This window comes from Rana temporaria, chromosome 6 (assembly GCF_905171775.1).
Source record: "Rana temporaria chromosome 6, aRanTem1.1, whole genome shotgun sequence".
Taxonomy (NCBI): Eukaryota; Metazoa; Chordata; class Amphibia; order Anura; family Ranidae; genus Rana; species Rana temporaria.
The window spans coordinates 124,296,922-124,320,927 of record NC_053494.1 but is presented as its reverse complement, the minus strand read 5'-3'; the positions used below and the strand labels follow the sequence as shown (position 1 = coordinate 124,320,927).

At 45.9% G+C, this 24,006-nt stretch overlaps 1 protein-coding gene across 2 annotated transcripts in view; it reads left to right on the top strand.

The window, feature by feature from the left end:
* The window catches only part of MDH1B (malate dehydrogenase 1B), a 61,960-nt gene that overhangs the window by 17,873 nt on the left and 20,081 nt on the right, over positions 1-24,006 (top strand). For both annotated transcript variants that reach the window (XM_040357313.1, XM_040357314.1), the window contains 4 exons: positions 8,538-8,680; positions 11,164-11,663; positions 21,214-21,355; positions 21,795-21,949. In XM_040357313.1, the coding sequence (XP_040213247.1) occupies positions 8,538-8,680; positions 11,164-11,663; positions 21,214-21,355; positions 21,795-21,949 (940 nt within the window). The remainder of the gene's footprint in view (positions 1-8,537; positions 8,681-11,163; positions 11,664-21,213; positions 21,356-21,794; positions 21,950-24,006) is intronic.

The window sequence follows — 24,006 nt, the reverse complement described above, 5'->3', positions numbered from 1 at the left end:
CGCCGATCGGCTCTCCTCTACTCGCGTCTGTCAGACGCGAGTGAGGAAGAGCCATCAACGGCTCTTCCTGTTTACATCGTGATCAGCCGTGATTGGACATGGCTGATCACGTGGTAAAGAGCCTCCGCCGGAGGCTCTTTACCGAGATCGGAGATGCAGGGTGTCAGACTGACACCCCGCATCACCGATCGCCGCGCTGCACGCCCCCACGGGTGAGCGCGGGCATGAAATCCTGCAGGACGTCAATAGACGTCCAGTCAGGATTTCAGAACCACTTCCCGGACGTCAATCTGTTATTGACCGGGCGGGAAGTGGTCAAACTGCGTAGAGGGTTCTTTACTGTAAAAGTGGTAAGGATGTGAAATTCTCTTCCACGGGCAGTGGTTTCAGCGGGGAACATCGATAATTTCTAAAAACTATTAGATAAGTACCTGAATGACAACAACATACAGGGATATACAATGTAATACTGACATAAAATCATGCACATAGGTTGAACTTGATGGACTTTTTTCAACCTCGTCTACTATGGAACTATGTATAACACGCACAGGCGTATAACACACAATTTTAATTTTAAAAGGGAAGTTTCAGGGGACAAATATTTAAATAAAGAACTTTGAAGCAAAATAAGGGTCAGTGCCCATCAATGCAGCCTTATCAGTGCCCATCTGCAGCCTCACCATTGCAGCCTGATCAGTGCCCATCTGCAGCCTCACCATTGCCCATCAATGCAGCCTGATTAATGCCTAACTGCAGCCTGATCAGTGCCCATCTGCAGCCTCGACATTGCCCATCCTTACATCCTGATCAGTGCCCATCTGCAGCCTCACCTTTGCCCATTAATGCAGCCTGCTCAATGCCCATCTGCAGCCTCACCATTGCCTGTTAATGCAACCTGCTCAGTGCCCATTTGCAGCATCGCCTTTGCCCAACAATGCAGCCTCACCAGTGCTGGATTACACAGAGCCCAGCTCTCTTGTGTACTCGGCTCGATGTCACTCACAGTCCCGCCTCATATGATAGACATAACACCGGTCCAATGCCGCTGCAGCTCTCGCCCCCTCCTTTCCCTCCGAAGCAGCCTGGTATCGAAGTATAACACGCACTCACGTTTTGCCCCCTATTTTTAGGGGGGAAAGTGCATGTTATACGCTGATAAATATGGTAATTATGTAGCTAATAACTAACTGTATTAGAATGCGTAAGGGGAGGGAAGAGGGATTTGGTGGGACTTTAACCACTTCCGTAACATGGGACGTCATATGACGTCCTGGATTTTAGTGGGGCATATCTGAATGATGCCTGCAGCTACAGGCATCATTCAGATATCCTTCTTTTCAGGCGCCAAGTCTGCGCACCATAAGAACGATCATAGCGGCGGTTCCGCCACTTGATCGTTCTTATAGGCGGTGGGAGGGGACACCATCCAATGCTTCTCCTGGCTCTCCCGTGCCATCGGAGGCCCGGAGAACGAATCAGAAAAATGTGTATATCCAGGGCGCTCCAAGCATTTGAATCCTGACAGATAAAGTCTGTGTTGGAGAGGGTAGCAAATCTTTACACACTTGAGGCCCCGTACTCACGACCAAACATGTCTGCTGAAACTGGTCCGCGGACCAGTTTCAGCAGACATGTTTGGCCGTGTGTTGGCCCGAGCGGACCATTTTCGGGCGGATCGGACAGGTTTCCAGCGGACAACTGTTTCCTGGACTTGCTTTAAAACAGTCCGCTGGAAACCTGTCCGCCCGGACATGTACGGTCGTCTGTACAGACCTACCGTACATGTCCTGCCGCCCGCCATCCCTCGCATGCGTCGAATGACTTTGACGCATGCGTGGAAGCATTTTAAAGGCAGGCCGCCCACGTCGCCGCGACAATGACGCGGCGACACCGCGGACACGCCCCGCGTATTGTTTACGCGCGGACCTCTGTTCGATGGTGTGTGCAGCCATCGAACAGAAGTCCCCGGGCAGTCCCCAGGCAGACATGTCCGATGAAAACGGTCCGCTCGTGAGTACTCGGCCTTAGGCAGCACTCAGGGAGACAAGCAATCTCTAATGGAAACAGAAAAACAAACAAGGCGCCTCTAACTGTAGAAGTATAAAACTTTTAATATCCCCTAAAGGGGTTAAAAACACTTACAAGATAGTGGATGAAACAGGCATTTAGCAGGTAAGTGCGTCCAGGAGATGTTCCAGTGGCAGGGCAGTCCCAGTCTGTGATGGTAAAGCTTCCAGGGAAGTCCACGAGATAACAGCCGACTTGTGCTGTGAATGTTCAGTGGGACGCATTTCGGAACAACTCATTGGTTCCCTCTTCAGCCAGGGACCTGAAGAAGGAACCAATGAGCTGTTCCGAAATGAGTCCCGCCTCTATGACACACTTCCTATCCACTTCCTGTTTGTGTTCCATGCTGGTTTCTGTCTCGCTTCCTCTGTCTATACTTCTGCACTCAGGTCCTAATTACTCACATGGAGTTACAGTTCACAGGTATGCGGTATACTGTAGCAATACAAGGGCCACCAAGGGTATTGTCTGTCCCAAGAGCTGAGGTAACAAACCCGCCCCCCACCACCACGATGAGAGGGAGGGAATGGAGGGGGGCTCCCAGGCATCAGACGGCCAGGCAGCTCCAAGGATGCAAACCTAGGTGAACAAGAAGAATGGTATAAATTAGGGTTGTCCCGATACCACTTTTTTAGGACCGAGTACAAGTACCGATACTTTTTTTCATGTAGTCGCCGATACCGAATACCGATACTTTTTTTAAATGTCATGTGACAGTTTTCAAACCACAATACAGACTAAGAATATTTTCTTTAGAATTATGAAGAACTCTAACTCAAGACATTATAAAAGAATAAAAATGAGTAAAAATGAATAAAAATGTTTTATTTGCTTGTCACGCAGTAGTAAAAAACTCAAAGAATTTTCATAGAACATGTTGATAAATACAAAAAAAGTATTCTATTTAGGTATCGGGAGCATTTGCGTGAGTACGAGTACTCCCGCAAATACTCGGTATCGGTCCCGATACCGATACTAGTATCGGTATCTGGACAACCCTAGTATAAATAAGGGGCAGGGTACAAACATTGCTGGGTATTAAAAATATATATGTCCTGTATGTACAGTCCAATGAAAGGTCAGTCAATCACACCATTAACATAATTTATATTTATTTTATAATTGATAATTGTATGTAAATATATAAATTGGTCTCTAATTATCTATGTATGTATATATTTGAAATTACCTTACAATTGCAAGGTTTGTCAAATGCTATATGAATTTTCTAAGACAATAAATATGTTGCATTTTATAAATCAATAGCTTTCTGTCAATTGCCTCACTTAAAGTTCCAACCAACTTTTTCGATTAAATGTATTAGAAGCTGCATTCTTTGTATTTTTTATTAGCATATGTATGTTTTCCATTTCATGTTTGTTTCTCTAGCACCTTAGGCCCCGTACACACCATAGAATCTATCCGCAGATAAATCCCATCAAATGGGTTTCAGCGGATAGATCCTATGGTGTGTACACTCCTGCGGATATTTATCCTCGGGTTAAATCTCCCCTGGGATGGATTTCCAGCAGATGAATATTTGCTGACATGCTCAACAAATCCATCTGCTGAAGTCCATCCCAAAGGATGGATCCGCTCGTCTGTACAGACTCACCGGATCCATCCGTCCAAAGGGATTCCCCGCACGCGTCGTAATGAATTGACGCATGCGTGGAATTCCTTATATGACAGCGTCGCGCCCGTCGCCACGTCATAATGACGGCGCGACACGTCATCGCCAGAGGATTTCAGCGCGGATTTCAATGCGATGGTGTGTACACGCCATCGCATAGAAATCTTCTGAAATCCTCGAGAGGATTTATCCGCGGATACGGTCCGCTGGACCGTATCTGCGGATAAATCCTCTCGTGTGTATGGGGCCTAAGACTAGTATTTTTTATTCATATGCAACACACAAATTTGAATATTGTGTCCCCATTCCTTTCTCTATAGCATAATAGAGGAAGAATAGGATAAAATTGGGCAAGCTTAACGTGTATTTTTAAATTTTGGATAAGCCAGGGATAGTAAAGAGAAGGATTATAACCTTTGTAATGCTTTTTTATTGCTGTCTGTGTCTCTACTGGGTAGCTTCAGCATTACTATTGGTCCTGGTGACCATTGTCTTCATTATGCTCACCTGGACACAGGCAGAACAAACTCCACAGGGGTCTTAACCATCACCTACTCTGAAACTAAACAGTTTAGCTTTACATACACCTAAAGAACATCAACCAATCAAATACAGATGTCAGAAAATAATCCAATAGACCAGTGATCTCCAAACTGAGGCCAGGGGGCCAGATGTGGCCCTTTGCTTGCCTTTTTCTGGCCCATGAGGCATTATTTCTGCCACTATTCCTATCAATGACACCAACAATGGGGCACAATTACTCCCACTGACACCAATGATGGGGTACTATTCCTTCCACTGACACCAAAGACGGAGTACTTCAGCCCCAAATCCAATCACTATCCAAATCGTCCAGACTTCACCTTTGAAACATCTCCAAAAATGCCCCTTTCTAACCATTGGCACCACTCACTCCCTTGTTATCTCTCGCCTTGACTATTGTAACTCCCTCCTCATTGGCTTACCTCTCCGCAAGCGATCTCCTCTTCAGTCTATCATGAATGCCGCTGCCAGACTCATCCACCTTACCAACAGTTCAGTGTCCCCCACTCCTCTCTGCCAATCCCTCCACTGGCTTCCCATTGCCCAACGAATAAAGTTCAAAACACTAACAACAACATACAAAGCCATTCACAATTCTGCCCCGAGATACATCGCCAATCTTATCTTCAAATATAACCCAAACCATCCTCTCCTCTCCTTCAAAGACCTTCTGCTCTCAGGCTCTCGTGTATCCTATTCCCAAGCTCGTCTCCAGGACTTCTCCAGAGCCTCTCACATCCTCTGGAACTCACTACCCCAATATGTCCGGTTTTTCCTACTCTGTCCACTTTTAGGCGATCCATGAAAACTCAGCTCTTCAAGGAGGCCTATCCTGCCTCCAGCTAACAACCAAATATTCTACTCCCGTCATCAGTTCATCCCTCACAGTCCCTACCTTTTTATTTCTCCCTGTTAGATTGTAAGCTCGCAAGAGCAGGGCTCCTCTAAACCTCTTGTTTCGAATTGTACTTTTGGTGTATTGTCTCCCTACATAAAGTGCTGCGCAAAGTGTTGGCGCTATATAAATCCTGTATAATAATAATGCTCCTCCCACTGACACCAATAATGGGGCACAATTCCTCCCACTTACACCATTGATGGTGACACTATTCCTCCACCTGACGCCAATGATGGGGCACTATTCCTCCCACTGACACCAACAATAGGGCACTATTCCTCCAACTGATACCAAAGATGGGACATGGTTTACTCCCACTGGCCACAGTCCTGCCAAATGTAAACTGCTCCTTTGTTTAGAAAGTTTGGAGATCCCTGCAATAGACCTTACCCGATGTCCAACTTGGACAGCTAGTTTATTCTGTAAAGATGCCTGCTCCAGCATTAGTCAAGGAGCTCTAACACCTATTGTTTGCTGTCTGTGTCCTGCTGGGGAGTTTTGTCCTCAACTCTGTCTTAAAGACATAAGGCCATATTCTTAAAGAATTTACGCCGGCATATCAGCAGATACGCCGACGTAAGTCCGATTCTAAGGCCGTCCTATGTTTAAGTGTATTCTCAAACTCAGATACACTTAAACATGCCTAAGATACGACGGCCTGCGCCGTTGTATCTTAGGCTGCAATATCTATGCTGACCGCTCGGAAGCGATACGCGGCGTAAAGATAAAGATGCCCCCTAGGTGGCGTACTCAATGTTAAGTATGGGCGTCGTTCCCGCGTTGAAATTTGAAAATTTAACGTCGTTTGCGTAAGTCGTCCGTGAATGGCAATGGACGCCATTTACGTTACCGTCAAAACAAATGACGTCCGTGAGACGTCATTTAGCGCAATGCACGTCGGGTAATTTACCCGACGGAGCATGCGCATTACGATCGGCGCGGGAGCGCGCCTAATTTAAATGATCCACGCCCCCTACCAGGATCATTTGAATTAGGAGTGCTTGCGCGGGTGGACTTTACACTACGCCGCCGCAAGTTTACAGGTAAGTGGTTTGGGAATCAGGCACTTGCCAGTTAAACTTGCGGCGGAGTAACGTAAAGGACATACGTTACGCCGCCGGAGATCTCTAAGGCCCCGTACACACGAGAGGATCCATCCGCTGGAATTGATCCGCGGATCGGCTCCAGCGGATAGATCCCCTGGTGTGTACAATCCAGCGGATCTGTTTCCGCGGATTTTTATCCCCTGGGATGGATTTCCAGCGGATAAAAATTTGAAGACATGCTTTCAAATCTATCCGCTTGAATCCATCCCAACGGATTGATCCGCTGGTCTGTACAGACTCACCGGATCAATCCGTCCGAATGAATCCCCCGCATGCGTCGTAATGATTCGACACATGCGTGGAATTCCTTATATGACAGCGTCGCGCACTTCGGCGCGTCATCATCGCAGCGACGGCGCGACACGTCATCGCGATGGGATTTCGGCGCGGATTTCGATCCGATGGTGAGTACACTCCATCGGATCAAAATCCTCGCAAATCCTTGAGAGGATTTATCCGCGGAAACGGTCCGGTGGACCGTATCCGCGGATAAATCCTCTCGTGTGTACGGGGCCTTAGAATATGGCCCATAATAGGAAGTGGGTGGCAATCTCACCAAAGTGGGAGTAATTCATATCTTTGACAGTTATCACCAGAACCTTTGTCCGCTTTCTCCCCACCCATTGCTCTCAACACTTACTCACATACTCTTATAGGGAAACAGTAATAGATGAAAATAATTGCTCACTGAAAATACACTATAGGTTCCTATTAAATAAGACATACAAATTATATAGAAACTGTTAAAACAGTAGACTTTTTACACCGTTTATCCTGTAATCATTTGAAATCATGCAAAATTCAAATAGCACACATGTGAAAGGTGAAAGTTACATCATAAATTATTTTCAGGTGTTTTGTCTGATTCAGGTTTACTTACTGTTAGGTACCCTTTAACATGTAACACATACTGCAAGCCTGTAAAGTGAGTCTACCGTCTTACCTTCCAAAATGCCCCCATGTCCATAGAATATTCTCTGTGGGCCAGATTCTCAGAAGAGTTACGACGGTGTATCTCAGGAAACACCGTCGTATCTCTGTTTCTGAGCCCGGGTATCTATGCAAGTGATTCCTAGAATCATTTTCACATTGATACGGCCAAGATCCGACAGGTGTAAGTCACTTACACCGTCGGATCTTAGATGTAATGCGACGCCGGCCGCTAGGTGGCGTTTACGTTCAGGTCTCATTTGACCAAGCAAATGAGCCTGATACGCCGATTCCCGAACGAATTTGCGCCGCGTAGTCGTCGCTTACGTCGTTTCCGTAAGCGTAAGGTTACCCCTGCTATATGAGGGGTAACCTTACGCCAGTCCGCCGTATGCCATGTTAAGTATGGCGTCGGGTCCGTGACGGCTTTTTCCGTCGGTTACGTTGTTTTCCTAAGTCGTTCTTGAATACGACTTTACGTCAATGACGCTCACGTCGGCGTCATTGACGTTTTCCGTCGTGAGCTGGAGCATGCGCACTGGGCTATTTTTCAGCCCGGCGCATACGCAGTTCAATCGGCGCGGGGGCGCGCTTAATTTGAATAGAACCCGCCCCCATTGAATTACGCGGCCATACCCTGGGCCATTTACACTACGCCGCCGCAAATTACGGAGCAAGTGTTTGGGGAATACGGCACTTGCTCCTGTAAGTTCTGGTAAAACTACCATTCATAATGGAGTAAGCACATTCATCACGCTGTAACAGACAAAAAAGTGCGAATCGTCTTTTACTAACACGGAATCAGCCCAAAGGGTGGCGTCGAACTTCCCCTTTATAGTGCCGTCCTACGTGTTGTATGTCACCGTGCTTTGCTAGAGCATTTTTAAAAAACTATAGTGTGTGGGCAACGTCGTTTTAATGATGAAGTTGGAAAAACTTTGTTTTTTTTCATGCCGAAAAATCGTGTGTACGCGGCATTATACCTTGGGACACTCTGGGGTTGATTTACTAAAAGTGGAGAGTGCAAAATCGGGTGCAGCTCTGCATGGAAACCAATCAGCTTCTAACTTCAGCTTGTTTGTTTTAGCTTTGAAAGATTATTGGTTTCTATGCAGAGTTGCACCAGGTTTTACACTCTCCAGTTTTAGTAAATCAACCCCTCTAGCTTGCTGGAGTTTAACCATGGAGGCTATGGATACCTACATTATAGAACACTGTTATAATTGAGTTTTGTGTCACTCCAATTATAATACAAAGACACCCTTGAGGTGCCTGATTTTTGGGCCTGGGCCACAGAGTTAGTGCATTCTCCCATTTTTGTACCTGTTTCTTTTCATTCTATTGACTTCTTTCTCAGGAATACTACAATATAAGTTCAGCTATCTTGAGTGAGTTAATGAAGGATATTGCAGCAGAAAACTTAGAATCTCATATCAATTTACACATGGAAGAAGAGGAAGTAAAAAGACAGTTTAAACCTCTACATGTTTGGATTACCAGGTATGGAAACCAGGATTTCAAACTTTGTTATGTTTGTTCTGGAAATAAAATTAAAATCATAGGGTTATTTTGCTAAGAATACCCAATCATGTACAAGGAAATAATAATACAAAAAAAATAGTATTCTTTGCTGGCACTTGATTGGATGATGTTAGCAGCGCTTCGCCATATTCACCTGTGCGAAGGAAAATTTCCCTTGCAAAGTGAATAGCTTATCTGCCTTTAGTAAACCAACCCCAATGTCTCACTATATACAGTGCCTTAAAAAAGTATTCACACCCCTTGACATTTTCCACATTTTGTTATGTTACAACCAAAAACGTAAATGTATTTTATTGGGATTTAATGTGATAGACCAACAGAAAGTGGCACATAATTGTGAAGTAGAAGGAAAATGATCAATGGTTTTATTTATTTTTTTTACAAATAAATATGTGAAAAGTGTGGCGTGCATTTGTATTCAGCCCCCTTTAATCTGATACCCCTAACCAAAACCTAGTGGAACCAATTGTCTTCAAAACTAACCTAAATAGAGTCCACCTGTGTGTAATTTAATCTCAGTATAAATATAGCTTTTCTGTGAAGCCCCCAGAGGCTTGTTAGAGAACCTTAGTCAACAAACAGCATCATGAAGACCAAGGAAACAGAGAAGTTTAAAGCAGGGTTAGGTTATAAAAATAATATCCCAAGCTTTGAAACATCTCACGGAGCACTGTTTAATCCATCATCCAAAATCATAATCCAAAATCATTTGAAAATGGAAACAGTGAGGCCTCGTACATACGACCGTTTTCCTCGACAGAATCCATCAAGAAACTTGGTGGCAGAGCTTTTTTGCAGAGGAAAGCGGTCGTGTGTATGTTTTTCGTTGAGAAAACTGTTGTGGAACTCAACGAGAAAAAAAGAGAACAAGTTCTCTTTTTCCTCGTCGGGAGTCTCAATTTCCTCGTCGTGTTTCTCGTCGGGCTGGTTTACGACGAGAAACACGTTTGTGTGTATGCTTAGAAACCCGCGCATGCTCAGAATATAGTATGAGATGGGAGCGTGCCTTCGGTAAAAGTAGGGTTTGTAAGGGAGATAGCACATTCATCACGCTGTAACAGACTGAAAAGCGTGAATCGTCTCTCACCAAACTTTTTCTTAACATGCGGTAACATGAGATTAGCAAAAGCAGCCCCAAGGGTGGCGCAAGTGGACTCAAACTTCCCCTTTATAGTGCCGTTGTACGTGTTGTACGTCACCGCGTTTGAGAACAACGAGATTTTGTTTTGACCTGACTCTGTTGGTTTTTGAGCCTTTTAAAGGTTTACAGTGTTTTGCATAGTGGCTTGGGGAACTAGGAGATACTGGGACCTTGCATTTCTATGAAAGGTTTGCTTTAACCACTTGAGATCCGCGCTATAGCCAAATGACAGCGCGGATCTGCTTTGCCGGAAGGCCGTCAATAGACTCCTCTTCGCAGGCTCCCCACACGCCCCGAAAGGGCGCTCACGGCACGCGCTGTGATCACAAGTTACTGAGACTCGGATGATCACATCCCCTTACCACGTGATCAGCTGTCAGCTAATGACAGCTGATTACGTGATGTAAACAAAAGCTTGGTAATCACCAGCTTATGTGCAAGGGACATCAGTCCCGAAGAGGAAGAGCCAATTCTGCCTCATCTGTCCCCACCATTACCGCCTGCCAGTGCCACCTGCCAATGCCCACGATTGCCACCTATCAGTGCCCACGAGTGCCACCTATAAGTGCCCAAGAGTGCCACCTATCAATGCCCACAAGTGCCACCTATCAATGCCCACCAGTGGTGCCAATCAGTGCCTCATCAGTGCCACCTAGCAGTGCTGCCTATCAGTGTAACCTATAGTGCCGATCAGTGCCCATTATTGTCACCCATCAGTGCCCATCACTGCCACCTATCAGTGCCCATCACTGCCAGCTATCAGAGCCACCTATTAGTGCCACTCCTCAGTGCCCACCAGTGCCACCTATCAATGCCCTTCAGTGCCACCTCTCAGTGTCACCTCTCAGTACACACCAGTGCCACCTATCAGTGCCGCCTATCAGTGCCTACCAGTCCCCGCTTATCGGTGCCCATCGGTGCAACCTATCAGTGCCCATCAGTGCAGCCTCATCAGCGTACATTAATGAAGGAGAAAAAATACCGGTTTGCCAAATTTTACCAAATATCACCAAAAGAAAGCTCTATTTGTGGGGAAAAAAAATGATAAAAATGTAATTTAGGTTCAGTGTTGTATGACCTCGAAATTGTCATTCAAAGTGCATCAGCGCTGAAAGCTGAAAATTGGTCTGGGCAGGAGAGGGGTTTAAGTGCCCAGTAAGCAAGTGGTTAAAAAAAAAAAACAGAATAGTGAAAACAAAGTTTTCCAAATACTGCATATATTACTTAATTATTATTTATAATATACAATATTATTTTCCATTTTTTTGTTTTAATTTCTGATGACATTTATGTATTTTAGTGCATCAATGCCTACTTGCTACAGTTTAGTTCCTATTCTGGCTACTGGTGAAGTCTTTGGTCCAGAGAAAGCTATTTGGTTGCACTTATTAGACAATAGCCAATCCATGGATACCCTGCAAGGACTGAAAATGGAGGTGGAAGACTTAGCTTTTCCATGTATAAGACAAGTAACATTGCACACAATGGCTGATGATGTGTTTCTCCAAGCTGACTTTGTAATTGTCCTTGATGATGTACTTCTGAAAACTGATCAGTCCCCAGAAAATTACATAAAGATGGTTACAGAAGAGTGTGCACAGTATGGCAGGCTCATTGACCGAAATGCAAACAAGGAAGTGAAGGTGGTTGTGTCCGGAAGTACCTATGCAAATCTTAAAGCCCTAGTGGTGCTGAAAAATGCACCATCCATCAATAATCATCATGTCGTGGCTTTATCAACACAACTGGAGTTTGAGGCAAAAGCTCAGATTGCAAAAAAGCTGAATGTAAATTCATCAGGTGTGTATTACTGTTTTGTAATTATGACAAACAAAAGTCTTGAATCAGCAGGAAGGCATACATGAGAAAAACAAAGGGTTCAGTTTCTGTATTGACATGTATCACTGTGAAAATTTCCACTTACACTTAGCTGTTACAAAGCCAAATGATGACGAGACTTCCCTAATGTTGACTAAACAAAAAATGTGAGATTATTAAAAGAGAAGTTTGGGATTCTAAAAAACAAACATTTACACTCACCTAGGTGGATGCAGTCTCTGCATTGAGAATGGAGAGCTCAAAGACCTCTGAGCACTCAGTTCTCCCCCTCACTGGAGCGCTGGGCTGTGGAGGTCGTGGGATGGGCACAAATAGCCAGATTCAGAGAGATCGACGTATCTTTTGGCCAGGGTAGCGCATCCCATTTGCACTACGCCAACGTAACATAGTGAGGCAAGGCCAGTGTTCACAAAGCACTTGCGCCGTAAGTTACGTCGGCGTAGCGAAAATGGGCCGGCCTAACCCCGCCTAATTCAAAGTAGGCAGGTAGTGAGCGTGCTACATTTAAATTAACCGTGACCCCCATGTAAATGAAGGGCTGTTCGTACGGCGCATGCGCGCGCATGCTCAGAATCACGTCGCAAATACTCCCTACGATACGACGGCTCAATGCATACGACGTGAACCTAACTTACGCCCAGCCCCATTCACGTACGACTTACGTAAACGACGTAAAATCTGACGGCACTTCCGACGTCCATACCTTTGCATGGGCTGCGCCATCTTTTTGGTGGTTTATCTTTACGCCGGAAAAACGCCTTACGTGAACAGCGTAGCTTACTGCGACGGGCGTACGTACGTTCGTGAATCGGCATATCTTGCTCATTTACATATTCGATGCGTAAATCAAAGTAAACGCCCCTAAATATGCACCCAAGATATGATGGCGTAGGAGACTTACGTCGGGCGTATCTTGGCAACAGTGAGGCGTATCTCATTTTAAGAATGAGCGCAAAGATACGACGGCGCAACATTCGGACTTACGATGGCGTATCTACTGATACGTCAGCGCAAGTCTCTCTGAATCTGGCCAACTTTACTGCAGCTCTCATCAAGTACCCGAGATGGCGGGGATATAGAGGCAACATGCCACCCAAATCAAACCAGAAGCTCCTTCAGGGGTAGTTCTACACTAGGGATGGGCAAATGGTTTGGCTCGAGCATGAGTTTGGGCCGAACATTGGCTGGTCGCCTGTTCGACGAACACCCAAATAATCGGTGTTCGACCGTTTGTTTGGCCCGCCAAGTAACCACAATGCACTGCGCCACCGCACAGCGTATTGAAATCCTTGATTGGCTAAAGCAATGAAAGCTTTGCCCAATAAGGGAACAGAGCACTGTCAGAGCCATGATTGGATGCTGTCATGATGACTCTATCCAATCATGGCTCATTGCTCTTACTCCTGCCCCACACTATAAAAGTATTCTTTCAATAGCGGACATTTGTAGTGTGATATTTACTCAGAGAGAGATAGAACACTGCTCTGTTCAGTGCTACTAGCAAGTTAGTGTGCTATAGTGTACTATTCTGATTCTCTTGTCGGTATAGAATATCAGTTTAGTGTGACTCTAGTGATAGTTCAGTTAGTGTGAGTGTAGTGACAATTCATCTTTACATTATTGTAAATCTAGTGATAGTTCAGTCAGTATGAGTGTAGTGACCACCATTCATCTTTACATTAGTGTGAATCTAGTGTTAATTCAGACAGTATGGGCCAGATTCACATAGAGATACGACGGTGTATCTCCTGATACACCGCCGTATCTCTGAGTTTCGTCGGTCGTATCTATGCGACTGATTCATAGAATCAGTTACGCATAGATATGCCTAAGATCCGACAGGTGTAACTGTGTTACACCGTTGGATCTTAGGCTGCAATTCCAGGCCGGCCGCTAGGTGGCGTTTCGGTTTATTTACGCAACGACTATGCAAATGAGGAGATACTCCGAATTCCGAAACGAACGACCGCCCGGCGCTTTTTTTTAACTTTGTTCGTGTTCGGCTTTTTCCGGCGTATAGTTACCCCTGATTCTATGAGGCGCAGCCAATGTTAAGTATGGCCGTCGTTCCTGCGTCGAATTTTTAAATTTTACGTCGTTTGCGTACGTCGATTCACAAAAGCGCTGGACGCAAGTGTGACGGTATCGGTATGATATCCCCGTCAACGTTCCCTTCTTCCCATAACGAAAATCACCCCAATATTCCACGAGGAGGGATATCCCTGGAGTCGCCCAGAAAGCCACACATGAGACAAGCTTACTGCTTGAACAACACAGACTTTAATGTTATAACACACAGCTTATATGTCATTTCCAAAACTGTTACAATGACAAATCTCCGCCCCCCTCACACTGGGGCTTCCATACAGATGAGTAGGTAGACACGACGGGGCCGATGCTGAAACACATTTTCTTTAGACAATGACATCAATGACGCTGAGCACTAGCTGTACTGAATACATCAACCAGACCGCTCGACCCCGCATATAGAGAGATAATTACCACAATGAAGCAATCAGAATAATTAACACAAGCCACTTAAACCCAGCTCTCCTTCACACAACACAATAGATCAATTAACCTTTAGAAATAGTGAGGGGACATTAGCACATCAATAACCTGGCTAGCAGGGAGCAGTAAACTGAGACATATAGGCAAATGTATCACAATGGCCCCCCTTTTGCTCCCTGCTCCGGCAAACCCGGTTGGACCTTCCCTGGTCCAGTAGGGTTGACGGGTTCATAGCTATTAGTCAGAGGTTAACTCCGTTTGGCATGACTGACCTCCCTTGGCAACTGCTTCAGACTCAGGTATGTCACCGGGTCGTCAGATCACACGCCGGTCAGTCCCCAAGTCTTTGTGCGATCTGCAAAGTCACCAGAAGTCAGTGTGAAGACAGCGAATGGGTCTGTGCGCCGCCGTCTAGGTGTCCCGCTATGGGAGGGGGCAGGTTATGGCTCTGAAGTGACAATCCCAGGAGATTCATAAAAAGAAAAAGTTATATTTGTTGAAATGCTGTAGCACTGGTGCTCAGAGTCCGGGGGGGGGGGGGGGGAATCAGAGCCCCATAAGGTCAGCCACCCCCTGCTCCCTCCGCAGCCGCCGGTTCTCCTCTTGGAGCTTCTCCAGCTCCATCTCCAGTTCATGCTGCTGTGACCTCAGGTGGTTGTTCTCCTCCTCCATGCGGCTTATGCACTCCTCCAGCTCTATGTACTCACGGATCAGCTCCTGCTTGCTCATGTCCTGCAGGCTCTCCACGTGGTCCTTCATCATCAGGAACTGGGTGGTGGTGTAAGGGGCCACCGGTGGGCCCTTGGCGAACATCTCGGCACGCATCTGGGATGCCCGCTGCGACTCCCTCTCCTCCAGTCGCTTCTTCTCCTCCCAGGTCAGCTTGTTATACGGCTTCCAGGACCTCTTCTTCTTGAAGGGTGGCCGGCGGTGCCTCTTTCTGCCCAGCTCCCTCCAGGGCCCCTCCGGCTCAGGGCTGTCGCCCATGACCAGCTGACAATGGTGTTCCCTGTTGTCCGTAATAACAGATTGTACCATGAGGGCTTCGTAAGGGGTGCCCAATGGTTCTTCCTGACCCAGCTCCTTTGGATCCCAAGCCGAGTCTACACAATGGGCTGCTGCTGGTGGGCGGTACCCAGGTTGAGACCAATTTGACCTGGTGTTGTCATTCATGGGGCAATTCTGCTTGAAGTGACCCAGCTGTTTGCACCGGAAGCAGCGTTGTTCGTTGCCCTCCTGGCGATGATAGCGAGGGCTAGATGTCACCGGTCTGTTAGGAGGTTGGTATCTAGCGGTTGGTGGGTGTGAGGGCACCGTTTGTGGTGGAGGTTGTTCCTGTGGTGTGACCTGGTTCGTCTTGCGAGTATCTGCATATTCATCCGCCAACTTCGCGGCCTCTGGTAGAGTCATGGGCCTGCGATCTCTCACCCAATCCTTGACGTCCGTCTGGATGTGATTGTAAAATTGCTCCAGGAGCATTAGTTGCAAAATGTCCTCTGCGGTGGTGGCCTGGCTGCTGTTAGCCCAGTTAGAGGCCGACCGGGACAATTGGCATGCCCATTCCGCATAAGAGTCTTTCGTGGTTTTGCGTGAGTCCCTGAACTTCTGTCGGTGGGACTCTGGGGTTACTGCATAACGAGCCAGGAGCACTTCTTTAACCCTGGCGTAGCTATGGATATCCTGATCTGGCACGGTCCGGAAAGCATCAGAAGCTTTGCCTGACAGTTTGCCTGACAATATTGCAACCCAGTCTCCTCTAGCTATTCGGTGCAGGTTACATTGTCGCTCAAAATCCGCCAGGAAGTTATCAATCTCACAGTCCTTTTCATCAAAAGCTTTAAAAGCGCTAAACGGAATCTTCCTTGCGTCTGCTGTGCTGTACTCACTGTTTGGAGAATGTGCGGCTGCTTGTTGGACTGCTGCCAGTTTTAACTGTAGCTCTGCGTTTACTAACAGGTCCATCACTTTCAGTACCACATCTGGCGTTGGGTTCGGGCCGAACCACGCTAGCTTCTCTCTCATTAGCTTGTTGGTTGGTGACTCCTCCTGAATCACTGGTGTCTCCATCTCTTGTACTGCTGGCGTTGCTGCAATCCCGTTCTCCTGGTCTAGCTCCATTAATTCTGCTATGATGACCCGCTTGGTTTTGTTGCTAGCAATCCTTCCACGAACTTCCAGTAGTTCTTTCAGTGTATTTCTTTTAAGCCGGGTGTAGCAGCCTTCCATTCACTGTTCCCAGTGTCTGCTTGGAATCCGGGTGTAAAGGAGGGTAGAAGGGAAGATCCCGCTGCTTCCAACCAATTGTGACGGTATCGGTATGATATCCCCGTCAACGTTCCCTTCTTCCCATAACGAAAATCACCCCAATATTCCACGAGGAGGGATATCCCTGGAGTCGCCCAGAAAGCCACACATGAGACAAGCTTACTGCTTGAACAACACAGACTTTAATGTTATAACACACAGCTTATATGTCATTTCCAAAACTGTTACAATGACAAATCTCCGCCCCCCTCACACTGGGGCTTCCATACAGATGAGTAGGTAGACACGACGGGGCCGATGCTGAAACACATTTTCTTTAGACAATGACATCAATGACGCTGAGCACTAGCTGTACTGAATACATCAACCAGACCGCTCGACCCCGCATATAGAGAGATAATTACCACAATGAAGCAATCAGAATAATTAACACAAGCCACTTAAACCCAGCTCTCCTTCACACAACACAATAGATCAATTAACCTTTAGAAATAGTGAGGGGACATTAGCACATCAATAACCTGGCTAGCAGGGAGCAGTAAACTGAGACATATAGGCAAATGTATCACAGCAAGTTATGCTCACGCCGAAACCAATGACGTCCTAGCAAAGTCATTGGGAGCAATGCATGCCGGGAAAATTTGCGGACGGCGCATGCGCAGTTAAATCGGCGCGGGGATGCGCCTGATTTAAATACTACACTCCCCCTAGCCGCGGAATTTGAATTCCGCCGGGGGATTTAAGATACGCCGCCGCAAGTTTTGAGGTAAGTGCTTTGTGAATTAGCATTTGCTTTAAAAAATTGCGGCGGCGGATCTTAAATCACATAGGTTACGCGGATCTAAAGATCCGCTAACCTATGTGAATCTGGCCCTATGAGTGTAGTGAGTGACCATTTATTTTGACTTTAGTATCACTTTAGTGTGAATCTACAGCCAGTGTGAATGTAGTGACCATTCATTTTTATATTAGTGTCAGTTTATTTTGTCAGGGCTGGTTTACTGCAGTATAGTTCAGCGCGTAAATGCAAGTTTAACACTGTATATTTCAGTGCGTTACCTTCCTTTAATGCAGTATAGTTCAGTGCGTTACTCCAAGTTTAACGCCATATATTTCAGTGCGTTACCTTCCGTTTAATGCAGTATAGTTGTTATGTACGAACGTACCTGGTAATCAGAGCCTAGTTACAGGAGAAGGCCTCTCTTACAGCCCTGGCTTGTGAGCTACTGGAATGGGGACAGCAAGCTCAGGAGCGCAGTGGGGTAGGAGTGCCGGAGTAATAGCAGTAGTCGGCACTGGATGCTGATCCTTCAAGAACGACTGGAACCGAGGACCGCTGGAGCGGAAAAAGCGGGTCAGCGACCAGGAGAAGGTGGTACTGGTACAGCGGCAGCGGGAGCTGGTGAAGTAAGCTGGGTTAGGAATAACAGGCAATAGCGGAGATAGGGGAGTAGGCTCCCCTTTTACTGAATTCATCAATAAATTGGTGATAGGGTTCTGGAACAGACTGAAGCAGATTGGGGTCAGAGTCCATGCATAACAGGGTAGAGGACAGACTGGTGGGGTCTGAATAGGCAGTGCTTCTGACAGTAGGGAGACGGAAATGATACTTCTCCAGATACCCAGTTAATCTGGGGATTGTGAGCCTAGAGCCAGGGTATGCCCAGGATTACAGGAAACAGGGGAGAGGAGATAACATCCAGGGTTAGCAGTTCCTTATGTTTGGAGATGATGGTGGTAGGCAGAGGAAGGGTCTCCCGGGTCACTTGTCCCGACTTTATACAGGAACCATCAGCCAGGAAAACAGAAAGTCTGTGATCTTTGTCTCATAGAGGAATGTTGTGCAGGTCAGCAAAGGTGGCATTGATAAAGCAGCTACATGCGCCAGAGTCAATAATGGCGTTGACTGGAACCATCCTTTCCTGGAGCTGCAACAAGAGAGGAAGAGCAATGTGGGTGGTGTTGGCAGACAGGGCTGAGAGATTAACAGGAGCGGGGGAATGACACTTACGCATCTTAGCGGGACAGTTGCGCGCATAGTGACCTGCTTCACCGCAATAGAGGCACAGATTTAATTGGCGGCGGCGCGCCCGCTCTTCGGGTGGCAAGGCCGGTCGCATTAGACCAAGTTGCCTCGGTTCAGAGGTGTCCGGAGTGATGCTAGCAGGACTCGGGCAGGCAGATGGCTGGTAGCGGGACATGGGCACTCTTGTGGTCATCAATACTGGGCGACTTTGCTGAGAAGAACATAGCCTGAGGTCGATCTGGATGGCCTTGGAAATTAAGTCTTCCAGGGTGTCTGGAACACCGACTCGAGCCAGCTCATCTTTCAGGGCCTCATAGAGACCTAAGCGGAACTGATGCCGCAGGGCTGCGTTGTTCCACTGAGTATCTGCGCTCCAGCGACGGAAGTCCGTTACCTAGTCCTCGGCTGCTCTGCGACCTTGCTGGAGCGCAAGTAGGGCAGACTCAGCGGTGGCAGCTCGTTGGGGGTCGTCATAAAACTGGGCCATGGCTTCAAAAAAGACCAGCAGGGTTTGTGTCTGGTCGTTATTCTCCTCCAACAGCCGATGGGCCCAAGTCTGTGGTTCCCCTTGGAGTAGGGAGATCACGAATCCCACCTTTGTGGCCTCTAAAGAAAAAGTCAGAGGTTGCAGGGCAAAATATAGCTGGCAAGCATTACGGAAGGCCCGGAACTTGGTTCGGTCTCCCGCAAATCGTTCTGGCACGGGTACTCTTGGTTTGGGCGGCAGCATCACCACTAAGGAGGCAGAGGCAGTTGGTGAAGATCTGGAGGCGGGTATGGGAGCTGCGTCTCCGGAGGCGGATAGGTTTTGAACTTGGCCCTCAGTCTCATGTAGCCTTCTTGTAAGCTCTTTACCGCTTGTGTGAGAGCTGTCAGGTGTTTGCAGATCTCCTCAACGGCCGGGACTTCCCCTGCAGGCTCTGTCATGGCTGTCTGATACTGTTATGTACGAACGTACCTGGTAATCAGAACCTAGTTGCAGGAGAAGGCCTCTCTTACAGCCCTGGCTCGTGAGCTACTGGAATGAAGACAGCAAGCTCAGGAGCACAGTGGGGTAGGAGTGCCGGAGTAATGGCAGTGCGACGGCGCGCAGTTACAGACAGGCGCTGCTGTCGAGAGGCAGGTCCCTGACAATAGTTCAGTGTGTTACTGCAAGTTTAACGCTGTATATTTCAGTGCATTACCTTCCAAAATGGGCACTTTTGTTTTTCCCATTTTGGGTCCTATAGATTTCAATGGGGTTCGTTATTCGGTTCCAAACGTTCGCCAATGTTGAACGTTTCGGTGCGAACCGAACAAGGGTCGGTCAGCCCATCCCTAGCTTTGATCATGCTTCACCTTTAAACATTTTATTATGGTCTTCAGGTAGAGGGCAGAAATAAATACAATTAGGGAGAAATCTCAGCTTTGGAATATGCAACTATAGAATTTATGTGGTTTCAGTCCACTGCTTAGTGAAAAATTAAAATAGGAGTGGAAGTAGAGTTGATTCAGTTCTTGCTGGCACATTGTTGTCTAGCAGGGTTTGTGCATTAGAGTAATGCAGGCCTTCCTTGATAAAACTTAGCATGCTTTTTAAACTCAGTGGGGTAGATTCAGGTAAGAATGAGTGTGCGGCGTCGTATCTATGCGCCTGATTCATAGAATCAGTTACGCATAGATTTGACTAAGATCCGACCGGCGTATCTTAGTTGCAATTTTAGGCTGGCCGCTAGGTGGCGCTTCTGTATATTTACGCGTCAAATATGCAAATTAGGTAGATATGCCGATTCAGAAACGTACGTTTGCCCGGCGCATTTTTTTACGTTGTTTACGTTAGGCTTTTTCCGGCGTATAGTTACTCCTGCTATATGAGGCGTATCCTATGTTAAGTATGGACGTCGTTCCCGCGTCGAGTTTTGAAAATTTTACATCGTTTGCGTAAGTCGTTCGCGAATAGGGCTGGACGTAATTTACGTTCACCTCGAAAGCAATGATGATTTGCGTCGGAATTTCGAGCATGCGCACTGGGATTTTTTCACGAACGGCACATGCGCCGTTCGTAAAATACATCAAATACGTGGGGTCACAGTAAATTTAGATAAAACACGCCCGCACCATCCACATTTGAATTACGCGGGCTTACGCCGGACCACATACGTTACGCCGCCGTAACATAGGGCGCAAGTTCTTTCTGAACACGGGAACTTGCGCCCTAAATTACGGCGGCCTAACGTATCTGAGATACGTTACGCCGCGCGGATAGATACACCAATGTATCTGAATCCGGCCCAGTGTCTTATATGCACTCTGAGTTCACACCAAACTGTAGGTGAACAGGATGTCCTTGTGAGAGCGTGCGGGTGCCAATAGAATGTTAATGGCACCCCAAACACATCTGATCACAAAGTACCATGCGATTTAAAGCAGTGTTTTTCCACATTCAGTGAAAGCAAAAAAACTTTAATTTAATATTTAAAGGTTTGTTTTAATTTAATATTTAAAAATAATTTTTAAAAAAAGATATAAAAAAAATATTTCCAGTTTTAAAACTCAAAATGGTCACTAAGATGAAGGGGAGTGAAAACCAGCAGATCAGGAGCTGGGATTTGACTAAGTGTCTGCTAATTTAAATTTGTTATGGTTCACTAATGGGAAGGGATGTTTTGGGGAAACTCAGCTCAATTATGTTCTTATTGTATTTTATTGTCTCTTGTATATTTCTGACAGTTGTAAAGGATGTTATTGTTTGGGGTAACATCAGTGGTACTAATCACCTTGAACTGAACCAAGCAAAGATATACAAGTATGACAGTTCAATATGGGGTCCTTCCAGTTACTCGCGCCCTTTGCTTGATATGATATTTGACAGGTACGTAATAGTAATAGTAGTAGTAATTTGACTAATTGGTTCATGATGACAATAGCTGAACATGCCTAACCAACCAACATATGGATCAGTGTCTAAAATATAGTCTTTGAAAATGTACTGTAGTGCAAAGAAATTGTGATCTTGTGATATCATACTTTTCAAGAATATTATATTTAGTTAATTAATCAATTACCGTAATTAATCCCTAATACATGTTCCTGCTGTTTTCAGCTTTTATATCTATAGGCATGTTGAATATGTGCAGGTGATAAATAAATGTGGGGTAAAAGTGTATTTACAAACATGCGTAAAAAATAAAATAAAAAAGTTAAAATATTTTGCAATGGTTTGTACTCTTGTTTTTTTTCTTACTTATAGAATATACACCAATAGAATTTTACTAAATGTTTCATTAAAAATCCTTTCAATTTAATGGCAGAAAATGGACGAAGAATGACCTAGTAAAAGAGTGGAAAATTCGAAAGCAACATCGTTCTGGCTTGTCTGCAGCTCACTCTATTGCCAGTGTTCTGTCCTGGTGGCAACAGAATTCAAACCATGAAGAGATTGTTTCCCTCGGTGTCCTTAGTGAAGGTAATCATAATGATTAACAGTGGTGGCTGGTGCTCGATAATTTAGTGGGGCGGTCAGAGCTGCGCGATTGTGACTAAAATGAGAATCACAATTTTTTGCTTGGATTAAAGATCACAATTCTTTTACGATTCTCGCGGTGTAACATCATCTTTCACATTATACTGTTTTTATTTTTAATTCATTGAAATCTATTTTTTCCCACAAAAATACATTTGAAAGACCGCTGCAAAAATACAGTGTGACATACAATGTTTTATTCTCTAGGGTCTCTGCTAAAAAAATATATATAATATTTAGGGGTTCTAAGTAATTTTCTAGGTTTGGTCTTTAAATGGTAAAACTGACCTTATTTACACACACAAGTTCATTCCTTTGATCTAAAAGCTAAGAGAGATACAATGCTTCTTTTTTCTATCTCCCAGCCCTGAGGAATGTTGATAAACATTGCCAGGTTTTTTTTCTTTTCTTTGACATCCCTGAGTGGCTCTGCACTTGTCACATAGAATCGAGGAAATGTTAGGTTAAAATTGTGAGGGGGGTGTAATCGAGATCACAATCTTTTAACGGTTAATTGTACAGCTCTAGAAGTGGGCAATCAACATCACTCTCCCCCCTCCCCTTTGGCGGGAGACGGACATTAATGTGGGTAACAAGGGGAACAATGGGGAAACCCCCCCACTGCTGCCGCTGCGGGAGATGGACGGCCTCCTTACCGCTGTCCTGCCCAGACTCTGATCTCCCCTCCTTGAGCCGGGGAGTGCTGGATGACTGAGCCGGATGTTGGATGGTGAGCCAACTCTGGAGTGGCAGCTGGTGGGTCCATCTGTCGCGCGTCTCCTCCCTTCCCTTCCCTTCCCTTCCTCCCACTTGGCCAGTAACATTGATTCTCCTTTCGGCCAATCAAGAAACGGGTCTCACGACCCACTTCCTGATTGGCTGGGAGGAGAATCAGTGTGAGAATAGTGAATATTAATTTGTTATTATCACACAACTGGGTGGGCTCGGAGCGCAGTGCTCTGTGCCTGAGCCCACCCTTTTTTGAAGCCTATTAGAGCCTCCGGCTCTAATCATGTGCTTCAAAACTCCCCCTCCCCATTGGAATTCATGGTCCGGCACCATGTATGTAGATCAGGGGGCCAGACACATGGACGGGTGGGGTGGTGCCCATGCGCCCCTAATGGACAGGCTGCCACTGATGATTAACATGCCAACAGCAAGTTCTTGTTTATTTTTAATGGCATGTAAGACTTGTTTTCATTTGTATTGGGATGAGCTGATAACGCCCCAAAAAAAAGAAAAGGAATGTGACAGCTTAGATCCTTTCCTAATTTGTATTATACGTTTGATTTATATTTGTGGGTGTTTAAAGGAACCAAAATGTATGCCTAGTATGAAAGTTGGCAGTTTATATGATCAGTAGTATTTACAGTATAAAGAGAAGTGCCAATGTCCAATACTTTAAATTGTTCCTTACAAGCAAAATGTTTCTTCTCTGGCCTTCCTGCCAATATATAGTCTTGCTTTAAAGCGGTTGTACACCGCAGCTGTGTGGCTTGTGAAAAAAAAAACACCTGCAAGGCAATGTCGTAATGTGCTAGTATGCATTGCATGAAATACCTACATTCCTTGAAATACCTACCTTGGAACAAGGCCTCCCAGCACAGTACGGTCACAGCTGAGAAGGCTGACATGTTCCCCTGTCTGTCTTCTAGGTTCACATGCTTCGGGTATGGTGATTAGCCGGTCCGGCAAGGTATGCCGGACCTTCAGAATGCATGCAGTGACATAACTGGCTGCATGCAAGGTAAATATCTCCTAAACGTTTAGGAGATATTAATTTTACCTACACTCTGAATGGAGGAGCATAGGGACACAGCAAGACAGCACAACTGTTAGTTTGGGGGAAGGATAGTGTTTGATGTGCTAGCAGATTTAAATACACTAACAAATTGAAGCCAATCTCCAGCTAATACGTTATAAGCAGTTAAAGAAAATAGTCTTTTTCCTTTTTGGATAAAGGTTTTTACGTAAATAATTAAAACGTATCATTGTAAGCA